Consider the following 23776-nt stretch of genomic DNA (forward strand, 5'->3'; position numbering starts at 1 on the left):
CGAGTGTCGGTGACGCCCGACATGATCTTCTCATTGCAGTGATTACTAATTCTTCGTGATACAGCGACAACCATTTGCAACACTCTCCCTGCTCCTTGCGGCCTCCTCCATCACCAATGGAACTCTTCACGCTGGTTTTTAGAAGGTAACAGTGGGTCTAACCCCTGTTACTGTATTTGGCCTGCGCTCCACCAGCTTGAAATTGTGACTTTCACCCGGTCTTACATGACTAGATGACCACGAGTTATGCTTTGTGCTTTTAGGCTATGCTTACCTTTAAATCTTTTAACCTTTAAATCTTCGAAATTGCATATCGCCATTTCGACTGATTGGACTTTTGTTATTTTGGTGTCAAATAATTTTTCAAAGTTTTCTCTATTTTTCTAAATTGGTGTGGGACACTCCTTGTGTTTTGTTTTCACTTTATCACTGTTTAATGGCTGCATAAATACTTTACACTTTGCCTCTGAGTTAAGCCTGACTGCTTTTATGTCAAGCTACCAGAAGTATTAACACAGGTTAAAATAGTAGCTTTTTGTGGTTCACTGTGACAAGGATTGCTGCTGTTGCTTGAGTAGGGTTTCACCCCCACAACCAACAACCCAGTTCCTCACAGTACCTGTGTTCAGTAATGTGATCTACAACAGTTTTCCTAAATTGCAGCCAGCCAATCAGGGTGCTTCGATTTTACTGTCCTCACTTTGCGTTCATGGAACGGAATTGCATAACAGGAGAGAACGTTCACTCGTCTTATTAGATCTGAGTATCTGTTCAAATTTCTGGTTCACTGAGGTCTGAGAAACCGAGTTTGCAGATCTCAATGAAATACTGGCCCATATATCTCTATGATTCAACCCTTCTAAGCCCAAAAACAGCAATAGTCTTGTAAACTGCTGAACAAATTTACTCTGATCAAAGCAAAGGCACCTTCCCGAGAAAAGTTCAACTTTCATGCTTAGTTTGATGTCTTTCTACTTTTTCTGTATATTGTAAGAGTCCTATGGAAATTGATAAATGACACTTGACAAATTTGATTTTTTGGAGTTATAAGATTTCATATCTTTTGTGAAAGATAGGGATTGTGGTCCTAATCATAAATTGCACATTTTGGTGTTTTTTTTCTCCATTTTTAATTTTAAGCAGTTGCCAGTAGGTAGTTATAGTTAGGACCATGTTTCGATAGGAAAAGTGTTTTTTTGACATGCCTATATTTTTGGAGTTGTTTGATGACTCTTCATGAACATTTCCAAACAAAGTGCCTCAGTGAATCCCGTTGTGCATGGAAAGTTTTGGGGGGACTCGTCAAGTGGGGACCAAGAAAAAGGAGGGGTCAAAAATAGAGCACTTCTCATGTTAATTTCCATAGAGACTTTAGACTCGCCTGCAGCCCGAACCACTGAACAGAATTGCATTGAATTTAGCAGGAAGGTATATTTTGATTTGCAGATTACGCTTTCAATTATTTGGTGTAAATAAGTTTAGTAGTTGTTGAGCAATTTAAAGAAATTTTTATATCTATGATTGTGGCTAATTCGCGAATAGTAATGAGCTCGTGCAGAGATCTGCAGAGCTCTGATTGGCTGCCAACACTTCAACCGGGAAGTGTTGACTGCAATCATGGGACTTGGCTTGAGCAGAGTCCCAAACCAAAATGTGAAAAAAGAAAAGGGGTTAGGTTAGGAATACCCTGACCCCCAAGCCTTGGTTGTGGAGCACCAGAGAGAACCCAGAGGGCAAAAAAAGCATTTTTGTTAAAAAATAAATTGTTGAAAATTTGCGAAAAAAACAAACAACCGCAGGCTCCCGCACTTGCTTTAATTAAGGCAATGGGTTGGCTAGGTCCTGGGGGCATGCCTCCTTTGGTAAAATAAAGGAGGGGGGCTAACAAAGCACCCCTCCTTGGGCATTTTTATGCCCAGGGGACCACCCCCTGCCAGGGCTTATCTTATTGTAAAAGGGAGTGTGGACCCCACCCACGCCCTGGGGACCACCACCTCCCTGGGACTTTTGGCAAATTTAATGTGGGGGGGAATGTGAACCCCTGGGGTCCACCACCTCCTCGTGGCTTTAAATAAAATGAATAGGGGGCATGCAGACCCCCCAGGGACTACAACCTCCCCAGGGCTAATTTGAGTATATTGCAGGGGGCCACATGGACCCCTGCACACCAGGGACCAGAACCTCTCTGGGGCAAAAATAGATATTTGATGTGGGAGGGTGTTATGTTCCCCTCCTCCCGGAACATCACCTGGCCCATGACGAAAAAAGTAGGGGGGCTGTGCTGCTCCCTTCCTGGAACCATAATGGCCCTGGGGAGCACCATCCCCAGGGCCATCTCCTTCTATGTCCCGGTGTGTCAACTCCAAGGACATATCTGTTTGCTTTTGCTTAGCGGGAGCTGACAGTTCCCACCAAGCAAAAGCAAACACTCTGGTTCCAGCAGGCGGGAGCTGTCAAAGTGCTCCCACCCACTTGAAGTGGAGGTTTCATCTCTTTCCCATGAGGGCAAGGAAAGAGATTAAACTATTGCTCCTGCATGGAGGGAGCTGCATTTTTAGCAGTTACCTGCGTGAAGCAGCAATTCTGGCTCCTTCAGGAGGCAGAGAGCTGCTGGGACCGCAGGGGCCTTCAGGTTCCCCAGGTGCACAATGGGAGCCTTTTCTAGGACCATGGCACCCAGAGACACATGACTGGGCCTCTGTGATGGGGTCCCCTGGGCTGAAATTGACCCTGGAAGGGGGGCCACCCAGCACCTATCCCCATCACATTTCAGCCCGGCACAGAGGGATGAGGTTCCCGGGGGAGGAAATCAGCCTGGGAGGGGAGCTGCGCAGCTCCCCCCCCCGCTGTTCATCTAAGGTTGGACCCTGGGGATGGGGTGCACAGGCCGAAATCAGCCCGGATATGGGGCTGTGCTGCCCCCTCACGCGTTATATTTTGGCTGGGCCCTGGGGATAGGGTCCTTGGTTCCAAAATCGGCCCAGGAACGGGGACCGCACGGCCCCCCTCTCCAATAACATCTCAGCAAGGCCCTGGGGGATGGTGTCCCCGGGGCTGAAATTGGCCTGGGGAGGGGGCTGCGTGGCCCCCTCCTTCCCTGGCCCTGGAGGATGAGCGGTGCCAAAATCAGCAAGGGGAAGGGGGTGCATGACCCTCCTCTATAACTGAATTATAACAGGTCCTGGGGGGTGGGGTCCGGGGACCCAAATCAGCTCGGAGGAGGTCTGGTCACTCACTCACACAACCACTTACAGACTCACTCACACCTCCACTCATAGTTCCACTGAAGCATACACACACCCACTCACAGACCCATGAACCCTCTCAGACACCCACTCACACACCCACTCATAGAACACATGTCATGAGTGATGTAATGTGTGAGGTCATAAGCAGTGCATTGTAGGGGTGTAAGTTATAACTGGTGAATTTCTCGGGTTTTGTACGAGTGAAATATGAGCCTAAATATAACGTCCCAATAACGTTTGTTTTTTTCTGTGAATTTCTATTTTTTTAAATTGTATTGCCTAACTATAATGTCCCTGTAACCTTTGTTTTTTTCTGTGGATTTCTAAGGTATTTTATATTCTATTTCCTACCTCTAACCTTTGAAAATGAGTGTGTGAGTGAGTGCAAGAGTGCCTCAGTGGGTGTGTGACTGGGTTTGTCTGAGTGGGTCTGGGACTACCTGTATAAGTGTCTACCTGGGTGTGTGAGTAGGTGCATCACTGCCTGAGTGTGTCTCCGACTATTTGAGACGATGTCTAAGTAGGTGCGTGAGTATCTGACTGGGTCAGTGACTGGGTGCATGAGTTTTTGAGCGAATTTGACACTTGAAAAAGACCCATAACATGCCAAGTGAAGCTTGCAGTGGGAGAGCACAGACAGGATCTGCACTAGTATCCATCACTATGTTTGAAGGACTATTTATGTGCATGGTTGAGAAGGCTGTGTCATTATTTACCTACATATCTCAGAGAATGTAGGAGTACACCTGTATCAGTGCCATGAGATGTTTAAGTAAATGTTTTGGTATGTGACTGCCTGCAATAATACCTCTATGGCTATCAAAATATGTATATACTGGCTGTACAAATACTTCAGTGCCTGTGTTAGGCAATAGAGAGCAGAAATGTGTAGGTGTCACTGCAACTACCTTTGAGTCTGCTGCATGTATAAATAGTTTTTGGTGAGTGACTGAATGGATAAGGGCTTCTGCAGCTGTCTCTGTAACTGAAATAGAGGCTCTATGCTTTTTTGAACATCTATGTCAATTTTTTTAGGAATGCCAAACTCTATGTAGTACTTGGCATAAAGGCCTGAAAGGGCACAAGTAGCGTATTCAACTCAAAAAAACATCTGACAAAGTCTTAAGCACAAAACATCAACCTTTATGAGATACCTCCAGCATATCTTAAAAGTGTGTTATATGCACTAAAACTCAGGTATCACATTTCAGGAAGACCTATAACATGCTTGCATTGAGAGTGCACAGACAGGGTCTGCACTAGTAGCCATCACTCATGTTCAAAGGACTATTGCTGTACATGGTTGACAAGTTTGTGTCAGTACTTATACTACATATCTGAGAAAGTGTAGAAGTACACCTCTATCAGTACCATGAAATGTTTAAATAAATGTGCTGGTATTGAACTACCTGCCATAATACCTCTATGGCTATTTAAATGTGTATGTAAGTGGCTGTACAAACTCTTCAGTATATTTGTTAGGCAACAGAGAGTTATGTAAGCGTCACTGCAACTACCTTTTAGGCTGCTGCCTGCATAAATAGCTTCTGGTGAGTCATGACATGTATACGTATACACGAATACGTGTTTCTGTAGCTGTCTCTGTAACTGAAAGACATATATATATATATATTCACTGAAAAAACCATAGGTTTCAGGGGTGTTATAGTTAGCTGGACTTTTCACTTGTACAAAACCATTGAAATTCCCCCGTTATAGTTAGTTCAGCTAACTATAACTCGCGCGCCCGCAATGCACTGCTGATGACGTCACATTTTACATCACTCATGACATGGTCAGTGACATCACTCATGACATCACTGATGACATCTCAAATGACATCACTGATGACATCACTGATGACATCATCCAGTGAATGTGTGTGTTTCTGAAAATTAAATATGTTTTATATATGTATATCTCAAGGTCGATGGAAGAATAAATGGGTATATAAGTGTCTAACTGGATGATTTGTTTTTGAAAAATTGATTGTGTAACTGACTGATTAAGTGTTTCATAGTGAATACATGGCTTAGTGAGTAATGTTTAAATATGTAAATATCTGTATCAGTCTCTCACTTTGTGTATAAGTGGCTGCATGGGTTGGTGAGTAGCTACATGGGTGTTTATATAGGTTATTAGTTGGTTTTATGAGTATCAGTCTGAGTGTCTGCATGGTTCGGTGGGGGTATTACGTAGTGCATAGGTGCATGAATGAATGACTCACTCTTTGTATGTGTTGAAGACAGCATGTGTGCAGGACTCTATGGGTGGATGAGTGAGTGTATGGGTGTGTTAGTGAGTGAATGACTGTCTCAATAGTGTCTTTATGAGTAACTACATATGTTTTAAACTAGTATATGTGACTATTGGTGTATATAAGCGAGTATATGTGACAGTGAGAGATTGAAAGAGTTCCTATATGAATAAGTATGTGTTTCTATAAGTGATTGTTTAAAAGACTAAGTATGTGTAAGTTTCCGTAGAAGTAAGTGTGGTGGTGTGTGTATAACTGTATATGCAAGTAAATGTATGTTTGATTCTTTATTAGCATGAGTGACTATGTGTGTGAGTACCTCTATGGATGAGTGGCATTGTGTAACAGGATGTATAGGTGTATGAGTACATATGATGAGTGAGTACATGTATGAGTGACTGTATAGGACTGTTGGTGAATGAGTGGATGTGTATGTGGATCTTAGAATTACTGTATAGGTTGTTGTAACTGGTATTGGTATGTCCATTGTTTTTAAAATTTTAATTTCTATTTTTGAATGTGTGTATCAAAGGTTATATTAGGGGAAGAGGAGGTCTGCCACTCTATCACAAGGATGATGTCATCAGTGATGTCATCAGTGATGTCATTTGAGATGTCATCAGTGATGTCATGAGTGATGTCACTGACCATGTCATGAGTGATGTAATATGTGACGTCATCAGCAGTGCATTGCGGGCGCGCGAGTTATAGTTAGCTGAACTAACTATAACGGGGGAATTTCAATGGTTTTGTACAAGTGAAAAGTCCAGCTAACTATAACACCCCTGAAACCTATGGTTTTTTCAGTGAATTTCTGAGGTTTTTTAAATGCTAATTCCTAACTATAACGTGCCTGAAACCTATGGTTTTTTCTGTGAATTTCAAAGGTTTTTTAAATGCTAATTTCTAACTATGCCTACAGATATAGGACATGTGAAGAAAGAAGAAAAAATGCACAGAAAGAAACAAAAGAAGTGCAGAAAGAAGCAACAGAAGTCCTCAAATACGAAGATAAGTGCAGGAAGAAGGATAACGTGCAGAAAGAACAAAAAGAAGAGCAGAAAGAAGCCTTGTTGCAAAATCATCCTGTACCCTCAACTTTTTCAGACGGATACTGGTGGTAACTGAGTCTGACTAACCAGTCCTAGAGCCAGTGCTATGTTAAAAGACACTTAGAATACAGTGAAAACACCTACATACACTAGGGAACATTATGCGTTGGGGTCCCCCTGTGATTAGCATGACCTCCTCTGTAAGCCCCTAGTGTATAATAGGGCATGGGGATTAAAACTACCTTTTAAAACAGGCCACAGGGCGTTTTTGCACACGTTAACTCAGGCCTCGTCCCCTCCCTTCACCACTGTGTAAACACGCCCTGTGTCCATTTTTAGTTGGGAGATTAAGTTCATTTGAATCCTGAGGGTCCCTAGGGTCCAACTAGCCCACTAGGTACCTCCAGTAAGTGCCACAGAGCTGCGTTGCAGAGAGGTGTAAAAAGTGGCACGGCCTGGACCACCTCTCTGCAATGCAGCTCAGTGGCGCTTACTGGAAGCACTTGGTGGGCTAGTTAGCCCCCAGGGGCCCTCAGTATTGAAGGGAAATTATATCCCCAATTTAAAACGTCCCATAGTGCGTGTTTGCACACGTCACCTCAGGCCCCGTCCCCTCCCTTCACCACTGTGTAAACGCGCCCTGTGGCTGTTCTAAGTTGAGAGATTAAGTCCCCCTGAATCCTAAGGGTCCCTAGGGTCAAACTAGACCACTAGGTACCTCCAGTAAGCGCCACAGAGCTGCGTTGCAGAGAGGTGTAAAAAGGGGCTTGGCCTCAGAACACTTGGCTGCAGCGCAGCTCCCTGGCGCATACTGGAGATGCCTGTTGGGGGCGCGTTTGCAGAGTGCTGCACGGAGGGGGCATGGCCTCCGGCACGATGCCAGTCTTTTATTTATTTTAGTTTTTTAAGAAGGGCCAGTCTCCTAATTATATTTTTTTGACCCCAATCCCCAGGGCCGGCCACTGTTTTTTATTATTTTAAAAAAATATATATTTATAGACACACCTAGGACATGCTGGACAAACCGTACGTACCTATCACCATGACGATTTGCGTGATATTCATTAAAAGGCGACTATGCATGCAATGAATCCACGTGGAATGTATTTACACCACTAGTGAAGCTCTGACATGTCTGATGCCCTACCGTGCCTAATCCTGGTAGACACCCTTGTCGTTTATTTATACAAACATGGGTAGCTATTGACGGGCACATTTAATACACATACACACCAAGCCATTCAAAGGGGATTCGACAAAAATTCGACCAAAACTATGCAAGAAACCCCCCTCACGGTTAATAAAACACACATCCACTGCCGGATGTGTAATACTTTTTATTTTACTCTCTGGAAAGGGGACGAACATCACTTGAGAGTCACAGCGTGCTCCTGACAGAGCCCAATGCTGTGTTACACCCACCATTGCCTGCCGAGTGCCACACACCTCTGTGTTGTATTCCACTAGCTAGTGCATATGCTATGACACTCTCTAGCCCATGTGCACTGTAACACCACCCCGTGAATATGTCATGCCACACTTGTCTTCGCACGGGTTATATTGCCCCATCTAACGTGCCTTTCTCGATGCCTATGTTATAACGCACAGTGCTATGCCATACATATTACAATCTGGGATCCATATCTTTGTCACAGTGCATATGCAACGTTACACTCCCCAGCACATATTTTATATTACAACTTTAGAGACTAGTTAGGTTACACAACACTGCCCTGTGCATATTACACTCCAAGGCGCATATCGCATAGCACGCGCTAGTGCCTGTGCTATCTCGCGCTCTCCCATGAATCTGTCATTGCGCACAATGTATTGCATATTATATTTCACGCCCGGTTCATCTTATATCACACTTTTTGGTGCATAGTTTATACCATACACTATATCTAGTTTTCATTTTCAATCGTGCTCTCAGGACTATGTTCTATATAACACTGTGTTCACCTACCCTTTTCACGGGCATTACATTTTGCGATAGGGGGTGGAGGGTCAGGGGGTGTTTCTGCCAAGTGAGCCCGGAGTCACAGTCACAAACGTCCTCTTCTTCCTGAATAAAAGTGAGATTATGCTGCATACTTGTTCATATTTTAAGTAGTTCGCACAGACACAATGTTTTAAAAACAATAAAGTTCCTAATACCCGCCTTCTCTGAACAGTTAGCTTGCTGCCCCATCCCCTTCCTCCCTATCCTCTGTTGTGTGAATCCATGGACTAGCCTCCTCCCTCCTGCCATGCATGGTCTGATGTGATGCCACTGCCCTCAATTTAGTATGATGTACCAGTCCACTCCTCCTGCCCTCCATTGCCCAATTCTATGCCCCATCATTGACCTCCTGCTTAAACTCTGTGCTTAGCTTGCTGCCCCTATTCTCCTCCCCCCTGCCCTCCGATGTCTTTGTGCATGCCCCTGCTCCATCCTTTTTGCCCACCATGTCCCATGGACCTGCCACTCCTATCTACTCTGAGTGTTCTGTTGAGCTGCCACTCCCCTCCCACCTGCCTAGCATTGTCAGATGACTGTAACCTGTCCCTGCCACCTCCACCCTGCCTGTCCACATGCCATGCCCCTATCCTCTTCCTCCTGTCCTACATGGTCCATTGTACTGCCACACCCTTCTGCCCTCCCTGGTCTGTTGTGCTGCAACTGCTCCTCCTGCCTGCCCAGTGTGGTCTGTTGTGAGGTCCCTTCCCCTGAACTTTCTTGTCTGTGCACAGGTCCTGACCCTTCCTTCTATCCTCCATCGTCCTTTGTGCATGCCCCTCCACCCTCCTTCTTGCCCATCATAGCCATTGTGCTGCCACTAACCCTCCCACTTGCCATGCATGGTCTTCTGTGCTGCCATGGCCCCTCCCACCTTCCCTGTGTGGTCAGTTAGCTGCCCCTGACCCCCTCCCACCTTCCCTCCATGGTCTGTGTGTATGCCATCACAGTCTCACTGTTGCTCTTCATGGTGTGTCTTGCTTCTAGTGCCCATCCTGCCTGACCTCCATGGCTATCTTGCTGCTCCTGCCCTGCCCCCTTGCCCCCAGCCCTACTCCCTCCCTCCTGGCTTGTCTGTTCCATTGTAATGCCCCTGATCCGTCCCTCCTGCCCTTTATGGTCTGTTATACTGCAGCTTTCTCTCCTGTCTGTCCATTATGGTCAGCTAGCTACCATTGCCTCTTGCCCCTCTGTTCTCTGTTGTCCATGTGCATGGTCCTGTCCCCTCCCTCTTGCTTTCTATGGATTGTTGTGCTGCACTCCCGTCCTGCATGCCCTGTGTGGTGTATTGTGCTGCTGCAAACCCTGATGCCTGCCCTTCAGGGTCAGTTTGGTGCACCTCTCCATGTCCCTCCTGTCCTCTGTTATCCAAGTCCATGTCCCTATCCCATTTCCTTCCATGATCCAATGTACCATACTTGCGAACATTTTGAACTTGGTAAGAGGGAGATTTTGAAAAAAAACTGGGGTATTGATTTTCCCCTTTGAGTTACATTGAAAAAGAGGATATTGTAGACAGGAGACAGATCAAATAAAGCCCATTTGAGCTTAAAAACATTGGACGTTTCCTGGCTGAATCGGGTCTGTTGGCATGTATGGTTGTACTACTATTGCCTCTTCCTTCTGCCCACAATGGTCTATTACATTGCCCCTGGCCCGTTCTGTCCACACCTGAAGTATGAGACCCTTGTCCTTGCCCTGCCAGCTGCATTTGTAGGCCGTATTAAATTGACCAGCGGGTCCTGTGTTGCTATATAATTATCCTGAGACATCCTTACCACTCAGCCAGCATAAAATCCCTGTGTAGGCCCTTCTGTTCAATATGTAGGCCTCTTTGTTAAATTGACCATAGCTCTGCAATTTTAGTTTATAGCAGTCTGAAGGCAGGTCTGCGAGGCCTTCTGATCCAAACTAGTAGCCCCCACCCTACCCGAGTGCTCCGTGCTCGGTATCAAAGTTCAACATCCCCCTGAAGCTGTCGACATACAGTAGGCTGCATCCTGGACTGGTACTTGCTTCCTGGGCAGGTTTCCCGCTTTTAAGGAAGTGGCAACCGCAGAGCGTCAAGTTAGGAGAACTGAGGAGATTTTATACATGAATATATTGAATTCCCGTACAATACCCATTATTTTCTGCTTGCTCTATGGAACTTACGATAAGCGATTGGCCTGAGAGACTGACCTTTTCACCCAGTCCATTGTCAGCATTAAGTGGGTAAATGACGAAATGTCTGGTAAAATCCGCAGACGAAGCTTTTGGGTAGCATACGTAGGTAGATGTAGCGTGCAAAGGAGCCCACAAAATGATATAAAAAGGGAGCACCCACAGATATCGACGGACTACCTCGCCGTCTGTATGTAGGTTAACAGGCAGTGCAGGTTTTCCCCAAGAGCTGGGAGCTCTTGTCTTCCTTTGCTTAAAATGTCTTGCTCTGCTTTGCTTGAAGTATCTTATTCTATTTTACCTATATGAAATGTCATGTTATGTTTAACCATTGTTCTCTGTACTTTTGCATTTAAAAGATTTTGTATTGTAATTGCAGGAATGCTTGCTCTAAGAGTAAACGTGAGTGTTCCTAGGTAACATTTTCCTTGGTGTAACTTGTTTCTCATGATGCATTTATAGATGTGTTTTCTCTCTCTCTCTGTCAGTACATTAATTGAGATACAGAGAATATTATGACAGCTGTATGATTATCTGGATTCTGTATTTTGTACTTTATGTCTCTATTCTGCGGTTTCTTTGAAGTTGCATCTTTTCATTAAACTGCCATTGTATTCTGCCTCCAATTCCATGTCTCATATGTCTGTTTTCTTCATTTTTGGAGCAAGCGTTCCTAGGCACCCCGGCTCAAATTAAGGTGCCCCTTTTGTCCCTGACTCACTCTCCTGCTCAGTTCTGTGGTGGCTCCCGGGGATCTGGGGACCGCCCCTAGCTTCCTTGACCCGTAATAGATCTTCCCTCCAACAGCCTCTCTTGCAAGTCCTGTATTGTTGGTTTGTTGCCCCTGCCCCCCTTTCCACTGCCCTCCATAGTCTGTTGTGCTTCCATGGCCCTTCCTGCCTGCTCAGTGTGGTTAAATTGTTGCCTTTGCACCCTCCTACCTGCCTTCAATTTTCAGAGTCCGTGCCCCTGGCCTCTGCCTCTCAACAGTATCCTAATGAACAACTAGATTGCTAACATTCTATATTTATTACAAAAGTGTGGAACGCCTGACATCATCTTGATGTAATCAAAACTGTAATACCTAGAGCATTTCCTTTAGAAATTACATATATGAGAGGGTCTTATTGGCATCAAAATTATGGTTAGTGCTCTAAAAGACTAAAATAAGGACATATTTTCTGAGTTTTCAAATAGCGACAAAGCACTTTTAAATTATTTGTTATCTTTATGTTTTTTTATCCAGTTGACCACTTGATTAAATCTTGCACTTAGGGGAGAGGATGTGGTGTTACTTCCAGAACTGCAGACTTTGCAACTGGGGAACCAGGTTGAAGTTTCTGCTTCAGCTCGACATTCTGTGATTCTGGTCAAATCACTTAGTCTCCCCATGTCTACAACCAAAATGAATTTGTTCTTGTGTGATGTAACCAATGCTCATGTAAAGCACTCCAATACCTGACAAGTCTGCACTATATAACACTGCAAAAACACAAAATAATAAGTGTTTTGCACACTTCTGTCATTGGGCTATATTTGGGCTACATCTGGGTGATTTTGGGCTACATTTGGGCTCTTTTGTCTCCGGTGGCCATCTTGGGAGATTTATTTGTTATGAAGTTTCCTAATTTCCTCATGTACTGCAGTCTCCTCAGTAGGAAATGCTTTCAGTTTTTTACTTTGATTCCATCATGAAGGTATTCAGATATGTCACACATTTGCCATAAATTCTGAATGTTAGCACTCTAGTTGCTCATTAGATCACTGTAGTAAAACTACTGCACCATGGAAGTCTGCTCCTGGTATTAAAAGTGCATGTTTCAGTCTGCATGTCAGAATTTTTTAATGAAATAGAAGAGGATTTGAGAAGTCACTCAAAATGTGCCCTCATTTTCTTTCTTCAGCATTAATCATAATTTATATGGCAAAATGAACCTCCTCATTGTGTTCCTTTTTAAATTAAATGTTTTAAGTGTTACCAGTTTATTCCAATCAAGATGGCTTCAGGTGTGCCTTACTTTTGTCATAATGAAGACAGTAAGCGCTCTAGTTGTTTTTAAGAACATTCTGGGACATTCTGTCATTGGGCTATACTTGGGCTACATCTGGGTGATATTTGGGCTACATTTGGGCTCTTTTGTCTCTGGTGGCCATCTTGGGAGACTTATTTGTTATGAAGTTTCCTAATTTCCTCATTTACTGCAGTCTCCTCAGTAGGAAATACTTTCAGTTTTTTACTTTGATTCCATCAAGAAGGCATTCAGATGTGTCACACATTTGCCATAAATTCAGAATGTTAGCACTCTTTTTGCTCATTAGATCACTGTAGTAAAGCTACTGCTCACCAGGGAAAACTGCTGCTGGTATTGAAAGTGCATGTTTCAGTCTGCATGTCAGAATTTTTTAATGAAATAGAAGAGGATTTGAGAAGTCACTCAAAATGTGCCCTAATTTTTCTTTCTGCAACACTAATCATACTTTTTATGGAAAAATGAACCCCCTCATTTTGTTCCTTTTTAAATTAAATGTTTTAAGAGTTACCACTTTAATCCAAGCAAGATGGCTTAAGGTGTGCCATACGTTTATCATAAGAAGGACTGTTAGCGCTCTAGTAGTTCTTTGGAACACTCTGGGAAGCTGCAGTAGAACACAAAGGAATCAACTGACAGTCTCTGCCCTTGTTGGATGTACATGTTTTACTGAGAATGTCAGACTTCATTCTCACATGACTGAGAAAGATAATGTGAATTTACAGAAAATAAGCTCTCAGTTTAGCCTATAGATCACCTTCCAAACCTCTGTGGTAAAAGCATGAGAAAATATTTTTCTCTCAATCATGATATCCCAGCAGAAGGCTTTTTCACATGGTGAAATCACCTTAGAACATACCACAATTCCTAAAATGAGTATGGTACCATCAACAAATGATTTATAATGTAACTAAAGTCTTAAAACCTTCTATTAACTGCAATGCTTTTTAGTGAGGTGCTATCATGTATATTGGTCCCAAGATGGCTGCCAACACTTCTTGGATGAAGTGCTGACAGCCAATCAGATCTCAGGATGAGATGTGTGGTTAGGCTCCGCCCACATATATATATGCTTTTAAATGCTATTTTCTCAGGAAATACTGAACAGATTTACACCAGACCTGCAAAAGGCACTTCCTTGACCTTATGGCTACCTCTCTGCCAAATTTCAAGTAATTCTGTTCAGCCGTTCGGGCTGTAGCTGTGTCTAAAGGTCCTATGGAAAAATGCATGGGGAAAACGTGTTTTGGGACCCCCCTTTTTTCTCGGCCCCTGCTTGACGAATCCCCCCGAGACTTTCAGGGTAGGAGCGGAGCGTAGCGCCCCACCTATTTTGAAAATTTCGCGAGGATTCGTCGACCGGCGCCAAAGTTATTCCAAATAGAATGTTGCGGATTTCCTATGGAAACAGGGTCCTAACTATATCTACCTACTGGCGACCGCCAGTAGGTAATATATATATATATATATATATATATATATATATATTCACTGAAAAAACCATAGGTTTCACACATGTTATAGTTAGCTGGACATTTTACTGATAAAAAACCAATGAAATTCCCCGTTATAGTTACTGTAGGCAACTATAACTCACGCGACCGTAATCCTCTGCTGATGCTAATACTGTATTTAGACACTTATTTGCCCATGTCTTCTTCCATTAAATTTTAGCTATACATATATTACAAATATTTTTTTTTCATAAAGACACATATGTCATCAGCAGAGGATTACGGTCGCGTGAGTTATAGTTGCCTACAGTAACTATAACGGGGGAATTTCATTGGTTTTTTATCAGTAAAATGTCCAGCTAACTATAACATGTGTGAAACCTATGGTTTTTTCAGTGAATTTGCAAGGTTTTTTAAATGCTAATTCCTAACTATAACGTGTGTGAAACCTATGTTTTTTTCAGTGAATTTGTACGTTTTTTTAAATGCTAAGTTACTTTACGCCATTTGTGGCGTGCGCGCCCACTTAACGCAGTTCGTTCCGTGCGCGCACCGTGCGCTTCGCGCACCGTGCGCGCACAGTGAGCACGCGTTGCGCTTCGCGCACCGCGTGCCCACGTTACGCTAGATGGGCCATGAACGCACGATGCGCTTCGCGCACCGTGCGCACATGGAGGACATATGATGAGCATCGTTGTGACAGGTAAAATATATGTTTTGATTAAGCTCTCATAAGCCATGCACAAAAGGTGCCCTTCGGGCACCTTTTGCATACGGGGTGGGGAGAATGTGGATATTTTTTTTTTATTATTATTATTTCTTACCGTACGCGTACGGTAAGCGTAATCGGCGAAATTTTCGAAAAAATTAAAATTGCCTTTCTTCACTTGGGGGGTCGTTGGGGACTCCCTCGACATGGCTAGGTGCTTGGGAGCTGTGTAAACAGCCCCTTTACATGTTTTTGCACTTGGTTTTTCAACCCCCTGTCAGAGTGCGAGAGAGAAAATGGCGGCCGCCGCTTCCTGGTTTCGACCGATTCGAATGTTTACTAAGATCTAAGGGCCTATCAGAATCGCGCTCGCGCACGCCACCGTACGCGTACGGTAAGCGCACCGTAAGCGCACCGTAAGCTGGCTCAGATATATATATTGATTTAAAGGCTATTTTCTCAGAATCTGCTAAACAGATTTACACCAAACCTACAAAAGGCACTTCCTTGACCTGAGGACTACCTCTCTGCCAAATTTCAAGTAATTCTGTTCAGCCGTTCGGGCTGTAGCTGTGTCTAAAGGTCCTATGGAAAAATGCATGGGAAAAACGCGTTTTGGGACCCCCCTTTTATCTCAGCCCCCGCTTGACGAATCCCCCCGAGACTTTCAGGGTAGGAGCGGAGCGTAGCGCCCCACCTATTTTGAAAAATTCGCGAGGATTCGTCAACCGGCGCCAAAGTTATTCAAAATAGAATGTTGTGGATTTCCTATGGAAACGTGGTCCTAACTATAACTACCTACTGGCGACCGCCAGTAGGTAATATATATATATATATATATATATAATCAAACTATGTTAAGCCGTGTTTAAGTAATGAGGTAATGACAAGTGTTCTAACAATCTAAGACCCGAGAAATCTTTGGAGCTTGATAATCTGTTTCACATTCAGCACACTTATTCTGAATGTTATATTCCCAAAGGCTTAAATTGGCGCCATTACATCAATTACAAATGTCAAAAAATGTGACATACACATAACATACTGTGCGGCACATGAAATGTCAAAGCATCTGCCCTCTGTTCACAGCTCCGTGAAAGGAACACATTCATGTGTTTGCCTGTCTGCGGAAATTAAAAATATCCGCAGGTCATGAAAAAACACACATAAACCAATTGGACAGAGACACTGCATAATTTGAAGACTTGTGTGATAAGAAGATGTAGGACAACCTAGGGAAAAGTAAGGAAAGAAACAGAACACCATCTTTCGCTTATGGATGTGCATTATCAGAGAACCATTCCGATTAAAGTAAGTGGGAGGCTCTCATCTCACTCCGAATAATACTCTTTTAATATATTATTACAGACTCTCTCTCTCACTGCAGATTGTGGCTGTAATATAAGGGACAAAGCACCTTCTGCCTACATTATAAGGCTATTGCAAGTCACTAAGAAGTTCTAGAACCAAATAGAGGAACGTGGACGAGTTCCTTTGTCACAGTGGTCTTCAAACTTTTAATGCCATGCCCCCCTGTGAAAAAAAAAATCATCAGGGCCCCATCAGAATTTTTTTTAATTATTTTTTATTAAATTGGCAATTTTTAAATATGTCTCGATTTATTTAAACACAAAACATATTTAAATTTACAGTCAAATTATGTTATCATTAAAAAAATTCAACCAAATACATGATTGGCAAACATACTATTCTGCTGAGGCAGGCCTTACTAACATGTAAATGTATCCACAGTGTGATTATTATAAATGGGGTTGGGTGTTTTAAAGAATATTTGGAGTCCCTTCCCTTTTGACACAATACTCCCAGCTAGGATATAAATTAAAAAATAGGTTAGTAATGGCCCATTACAGAGCGGCTTACTGACACTCATTTCTCCCCCCCTCCCCCGCTTAAAACAAAGAACGGCTTCTTTTGGCCTGAGCCTGGCTCCCCCCTAAGACCACTTGAGGACCCCTAGGGAGGCTACCCCCCAGGTGGAAGACCGCTGCTTTGTAAGATTGTGGAACTCCGAGGTGACTTGCAATAACCTTGTTGTATACAACAGGGGTCCTTTGTCCCATATAATATACAGCCACACCACCACCTTTCCCACAAACCTCTTAAAATCTTGGTGCGTAGCACTTTCATATGAAAGAACAAACATATTTGCAAATATGAAGGGGAAAAAAGTAAAACCTCTAGTGCAAAACAGATCAAAAACTTGTAAGATATTGGTTGCAAACAGGTATTAGAAACAGTTCAATAAAAATCAGTTTTTTTTTTTTTAAAAGCTGCGGTACCTCAGAACGTGTAGGAACATGCAGAAAGATACTAATTTTTCTGTATCTAAGTAGTACAAAAAAAACACATTCTCTCTGCTTGTTATTGTAAACTATTAAAATAGAGCAGAAGAAAGAAAAGCAACCTTCAGTTTTCCTCCTTTAAGCAGCTGCTCTAACTATGCCTTGTGACCTGACCTGCCTTTCTCCTCAGCTGCTCGCTCTGGCAGCAGGCACTGCGACGTCAGAACCTGATCGTAATAACCTTAAAAAGTCGACTTCTGACGTGTTTTCTTTGTAATCGGCGACATTATAAAGAAATGAGTGACTACCAATAATGTCATTCTTTGTCTATTTTACGTAATTGCAGGCACATAGTGGCACTGCTGCACTTCAGTCCCTGGACGAGGAGACCCTGATAAACCCCCTGCTCCACGAAACAGCCATGCTGGGAATGTAAGCCCATCCGACTCCCACTGCCTCAGCAACTGGCAGAGAAAGCTACTGACATGCCAGTTGAATTGAATTGGCACTGACCATGCCCCACTCAAGCTAGCCAGTGTGCCATGCGTTCTGCTTTACTGACACCGGGCTGCTGAAAGGGCGGTGGAGACGAGGCACAGCCCACTATGGTGAAAGAGCTCCATCCATTAATGATTAGATGGAGAAAACCTCTGCTCATTCCAGATTCCCAAGCACCCTGAAAACAGAAGGCCTAAAGGCAGGCCCAGAATCAGGGTGATCAGTAGCGGTCCCTGGAGGGAGTTCGGTGGGGCAGTGAGGCAGGGCGAGGGAGGGGCAGGGTGGGGAAATGTAAACACCGCAATATGGATGAACGGAGGTAAGTACACATTTAAATAAATAAAATGAATTTCGTTGCGCACGCTGCATCGCATTCAGCGCGCGCAACACCGGAATATGGATGAACAGAGGTAAGTACACATTTAAATAAATAAAACGAATTTCGGTGCGCGCGCTGCATCGCATTCAGTGCGCAACAAAATTTGTTTTATTTATATAAATGTGTACTTACCTCCGTTCATCCATATTCCGGTGTTTACATTTCCCCACCCTGCCCCTCCCCCGCTCCGCCTCACTGCCCCACCGAACCCCCTCCACGGACCGCTACTGAGTGTGATGTATGTGAAGGAATGCTTTCCGGCTCCCTAACCGCTGTAACTGAACTGTACCAAAAACATACTGGGATGGCAACAATGGCGGGGCGCTTTTTCTAGGATAGAACATACATCCAACTGACACTTTTCACGGTCACGGAACTCCTTTGTGTGTAGCTATGTGCTTATAATGTTCAGTTGGCAGTAAAATACCACAAAGTACTTTCTACTGGATTTTATTTTTTACTCTTTACAATGCCAATGTTTTATGCTCTCATTCTCTTCCAATTTATTCGGTGACCCTTGAACTCTGCATAATATATCTTTGATTTGAGAGTTTCTTAATCACAGAAGTGGCCAGTCATTTCATTTTGACTATTCATGCCAAGTACTGTTCTGTGTATCTGACCTTAAGATGACCTTCGCCATAACTTATCCAATGCTTTCTTATTAGGCAGCACCTATGCTATCACATGTATACATGCCACATCACACTCCTTGTGTTGTGGTACACCAGCCGCAGTAAACAGGTATCAAAGCAATACAAATTCGACATGCAATGACATTAAATCACACTGCTGATGTTTGGAACTACTTTTGCGGTATATACTGTACAGTACGCGGAAGCTCACTTACCAGAGTTGGGGTCCGAGTTGCCGTCCGCTTCGGTCCGCTTGTCCGGGGAGGCCTGGTCGTAGAATTCGTCCTGCGGCGGAACCAGAGGGAGAGGGTGTGAGATCAGGGTTCCATCGCCCGCAGGCTCGTGGTCGCCGAGACCACTATCACTGCAGCTTTCCTGGGAGCCATCGGGGAGGTGGAAAGTGACACGGCGCTGGGACTACAAAGAAGAGCACAGGATACGCTTGTTAATGCTCTTCCGTTAGGTTTTCACTACTTTTAATTATAGGTTCTGGCAAGGTCAGTTATCATTAGAGCAACCCAGGGAAATGGATGGATATCTGCTAAGGGGGGCTGTTAGTGGATAATAAGGGTGTCAGAGACCCTAATGTAAGTAGGACATGGTCCCCCGTTTCTTTTTTTTTTGGTAGAAAAAAACGGTCATAATTTGGGAGCTGTGAGCCCATTTCAGCCCTGGGCTTCGGTGCCACTGCACCCACTGCACTTTTGAAAACAACGCCCCTCTGGGGATTTCAAGGCAGTAGTTGATATTAACAATGCGCATAGGCCCACGGGCAGCGTGTAGCCTTCCATGACTGGGTGCATCAGGTTATATTTTTCCTTCCACACATACTTAACGGGTGAAGGCATGGCCGGGCATTATACTGAACTGTGGGAACTATCAAAGGCTTGACAAGAAAGCCAGCAGTGAATTTGCACAGTTGAACCAAGCAAATAGCAGGCACTTAATATAAAAAAAAATATAACCAATAAAAAAAATAAATGCACATCTGAGTCCATGCAAACCAAAATTGCATTTAAATTTTAGACATACAAAATACATAGGAAAACAGCCGCATGCATGCTTGTCGAACCACACATTTGCATCTAGTTACTCTACAAGGAACTTTAGATTTACATCATTACTTTACACACGCGGCTTTGATTGGGCTGCACAGGAGCTGAAAAAATATCTTACAAGTTCTAAGCAGTGGCCCCACCAGCAGACTCGCACTTGTAATGGCCTAAAGGCACTATTTTCCAATTGATGGCCTCAGTTCGTAGCATTTCCCTACCACAGCCTCTTGAATAATACAAACATCGTATTAACATTTGACAGCATAAGATCTATTGAAAGAGAGTAGCCCGCGCGCGTAAATCGTGGGCCAGGCCTGTGCTTAAAAATAGATTTAGCGATTCCAAGCAACAGACTGCACCATTTCCCTCCAGCTAATAACCGCCTTTGTCACTACTTCTGCAATTGGCGATCTGTTGAATTAATTAGTCCTATCGTTATTGGCCGAAAGGCATGCATTTTGTATTTATATTTTCCAGGGGTTTATTGCTTACTATGCTTATATGAGTGATTCATGAATTGGAAAATCCCAGCAGATTCCTGTGCAGGCAGGCGTGAAAAGCAGCGGTATATCTTCCACAGAGATTTTTTTTCCACGACCCAAAGACATATAATTTTTGCATATTTTCACATTCTAAAAGCACATATTGTAATGTTGTTTTGCTGACACATTCCGCATGTTTGTACATATTTACGTGCTGTGCATTTTTTAATGCTCAGCAGAGCGATTAGGCATGGGCGGTGCTTTCCTATCAATAAACGGCGGTGTCGTTCCGATAAGTTGTTCGTTTTTTCATTTCTGCGTGCTTGGCTTTGTTGTGTTTTGCCATTGAATCACAACAATATCCTTCTCTTTCACGCACTCCTCGTGCGTTGCTGTTCCAGTGCATAAAGGAGCATGGGAGAGCAACTGAAAAGTTAACCCCTAAACTGCTGATATGACTGACAGTTTAGAGATCTTGGTGCAATATAACATTGAAACAAAGGGGTTGTGGCATGAGACCATTCTATAACCCTGAATGCAGGCGTGCAGTTCCAGCACATTTGTGTTCCTTTTTAGGTCTCGCCTGACCTAGCGCATGCGCTGGTCTGGAGAGACTTATTGAGAGGGCTCCAAAGAGTGCTACCAGGCAAGCCTAGAGCTACAGTGCATGTGCGCGGGAGCGCACGCCATGCTTTACCGCGAATACTTTCACATTTGCGGCCGCAGGGCCGCTTTGATGTTTGATCGCGATCACTTTCGCGGCCGCAGGGTCGCTTGGCATAGCCAATAGGTCTCGCTTTTGGGACCTTATAAGTATTTAGTTATGCAACTGTTGCATGGCTAAATACTTATAAGGTCCCAAAGGCGAGACCTATTGGCTATGCCAATGCTTGTTTCACCTTACCATATAGGCACATGTGAATATCTTTTGCCCTTCCACAATTTCTTACGGAACATACACAGGAACCAAATGTATTCATAATGGTTGTGCATAATGGACCCCATCAATATGCTGAGAGCCATCTCGTACCCCTATTCTAAATCATGTACAATGTCTCTGGCACAGAGCCAGGCACCATGTATTGTGGGTGCAGACTACTTCTGCACCAGAGAACCGTGGATTGCGTACTATGGGCATCATTCTGCTACAAGGCGGTCGGACTGCTGACCACTATTGAGGCTGTCAGGAGACCACCGACAAGCATGTGGGCATTCTGACCACCGTATTACGATGTGATTGCCAGGCTGGCAGTTGCAAACTCTCCCGGGGCATGCTGTGGCTTGGGTAAAGGGCAGCAGCACATGCAGACTCCCTACAACACCTTCTGCACATCTGTGCACCATGTGCCATGCACCATGTTGTGCATGGCACATGGTGCACAGAGGTGAGGGATACTTTTCAGTGGCCTAAGATGGGTGTGGGCCATGTTTGGGGCCCTCCATTTCCCTTTTAGAACAACAATTTTTTATACCAGTGTTCCTGCCATGAAAAGGCTGTCAGAAAGGGATATTGGAATCACAATGGCGTGCCTGCCTCTGCACCACCACCATTGCAGGACGCTGCTCCAACCGCCGCCCATCGGGATCTATAATCCTGGAGGAGTTGGCAATCTTGCTTCCAACAGATTAGGGTCCGACCGCCAGCATCATAATGCGGCAGTCGGTCCGAAGGGATGTTGGCGCTCGGCCTGCCACTGACGGCCTGTCGGTGGACCGACATTCTAATCAGGCCCTGTGAGTGAGTCTAACAAGGGTAGGTGTGGTGGAAGATGTAAAACAGGCTCAGGACCACACCTCAATGGTGGTTAACTCTGCACAGCGTGATTGAGTAGCTGGTAAGACCCAGAATCTGTTGAGGGTTCACATACAATAGAGCATTGCAGGGTCACACCGAAAAAGGTCTGTCCTGCCAACATGTTGGGGTACTGTTTCTGTGATATGGTACTCCTGATTGCTCTGTGTGGGCGTCTTAGATACCTTCTGTGTTCTACACAGAGTGGCACAGTATGTAATGCAGCAAACAGTAGATTATATTTCTTGTACAGTGTGGGTCATAACCTTTTATATGTGTGGCGAATAGACCTGTTTGTTTTGGTGATAGTGTGATGATCATTTATATGTATGGTTCTTGTATGGTATCAGAAATATGACTGCTACTGTAACTCTGCTATCACTGCTACTACTACTCCTATTGCTACTATCATTACTACTACTGCAACTACATATACTTCTACTACTACTAATAGTAATTATAATAATAATAATAATAATAACAATAATAATACTGATTATTATCAGAGGAAAAAAGGTGGTGAGAATAATGAAGATTGGGGACTTTAACACAAAAGAGATGTTGAGCACTGTTTGTCCAGTGGCGTAACGAAACTTGAGAGGGCCCCCCTGCAAGGTAAGTGGAGGGGCCCCCTCCGAGCTCAATCAGGAGCTCTCAGTACGGAGTACTGTGTGGAGGGGGCCCCTGGAGCTTGGGCCCCCCCCGCACAGCGGGGGATGTGGGGGCCTGTGTTACACCCCTGTGTTCGTCAGCAAAAAGCAGATATCAAGAACATTTTTAAGGAATTGGTGAACAGTAAAACAGGCTCTTGCAGAAAGGATTAGTGTCCTCCAATAATCCAAAAAACTCCTGTCTAGCACACCAGACACTGAACACCCAGCTTATGGGGAAAAATAAGCTAATGCCACCTGCAGGTGTAAAAGCTGGTAGGATGGCTCAGCAAATTGAACATTTGTATCTGTCATATCTTGTTATGCAAAGGAGACAAGTACGAATACCAGGATAGCGACCTAGCTTTGTATCAGTCCAAGTGTTGGTAAATTGAATACCAGTAAAGTCAGAAATTGGGTTATCAATTTGGGAGGGGGTGGCCACCACCAACTTAATAAAAGTCATTTGATTAGGTCAAACACAATTCTGAGAGAATCTATGCTCAACTTCTTGTAGCTACAGCATAAGCCATAGGCATATCCCGAAAAGGGTGTTTGAGCTGTAGCTGGGGCCGACACAGTGAAATTACATTCAGGCTTCCAGTCACTGCAAGATAACACTTTTTATGTAATGTACCATTTATAATACATTAGGCTCCTTGTGGATATGCAAGGTACAATTTAGGGGTGACTTATTAAAATAGAAAAATAGTCTTGCCTTGCCATGTGCTATTGTGGAGTCTTTAAACTGCAGCTATACTAGCGTACTGTGGTTCTCATAGGAGCCATTTATTTTTTAACTATTTGTGAGTGGTGCGAATGCATCCTGAAGTCCAGCCATGACATTTAACTCCCATATCATTAGTGTATTTTCTCCTCCGTTCCATATGACCTTACAGGAAAGGCAAACAGAATAAATGGGTAAAACAATTTTTAGCAATACCATTTTAGGGCCTGGACACATGCACAGTGGAACTGAGTTGTAGTGTCAAAATACACAGAGCCCAAATACTAGCAATAATAGTACCCCCAAAAAGGCAAAAAATCTGGAGTGAACCTGCAGAAAAGGT

General features: G+C 43.9%; 1 protein-coding gene across 1 annotated transcript in view; it reads right to left on the minus strand.

The window, feature by feature from the left end:
• Positions 1-19575, minus strand: part of LOC146802430 (protocadherin-9-like) — an 891842-nt gene extending 872267 nt beyond the window's left edge. Inside the window, exons 1-2 of the mRNA XM_085623755.1 lie at positions 19498-19575; positions 18943-19144 (exon numbers count right to left, since the gene is read on the minus strand). Of these exons, the coding sequence (XP_085479881.1) occupies positions 18943-19144; positions 19498-19575 (280 nt within the window). The remainder of the gene's footprint in view (positions 1-18942; positions 19145-19497) is intronic.
• Positions 19576-23776: the final 4201 nt, after the last annotated feature.

This window comes from Triturus cristatus, chromosome 8 (genome assembly GCF_964204655.1).
Source record: "Triturus cristatus chromosome 8, aTriCri1.1, whole genome shotgun sequence".
In the NCBI taxonomy this organism is placed as follows: Eukaryota; Metazoa; Chordata; class Amphibia; order Caudata; family Salamandridae; genus Triturus; species Triturus cristatus.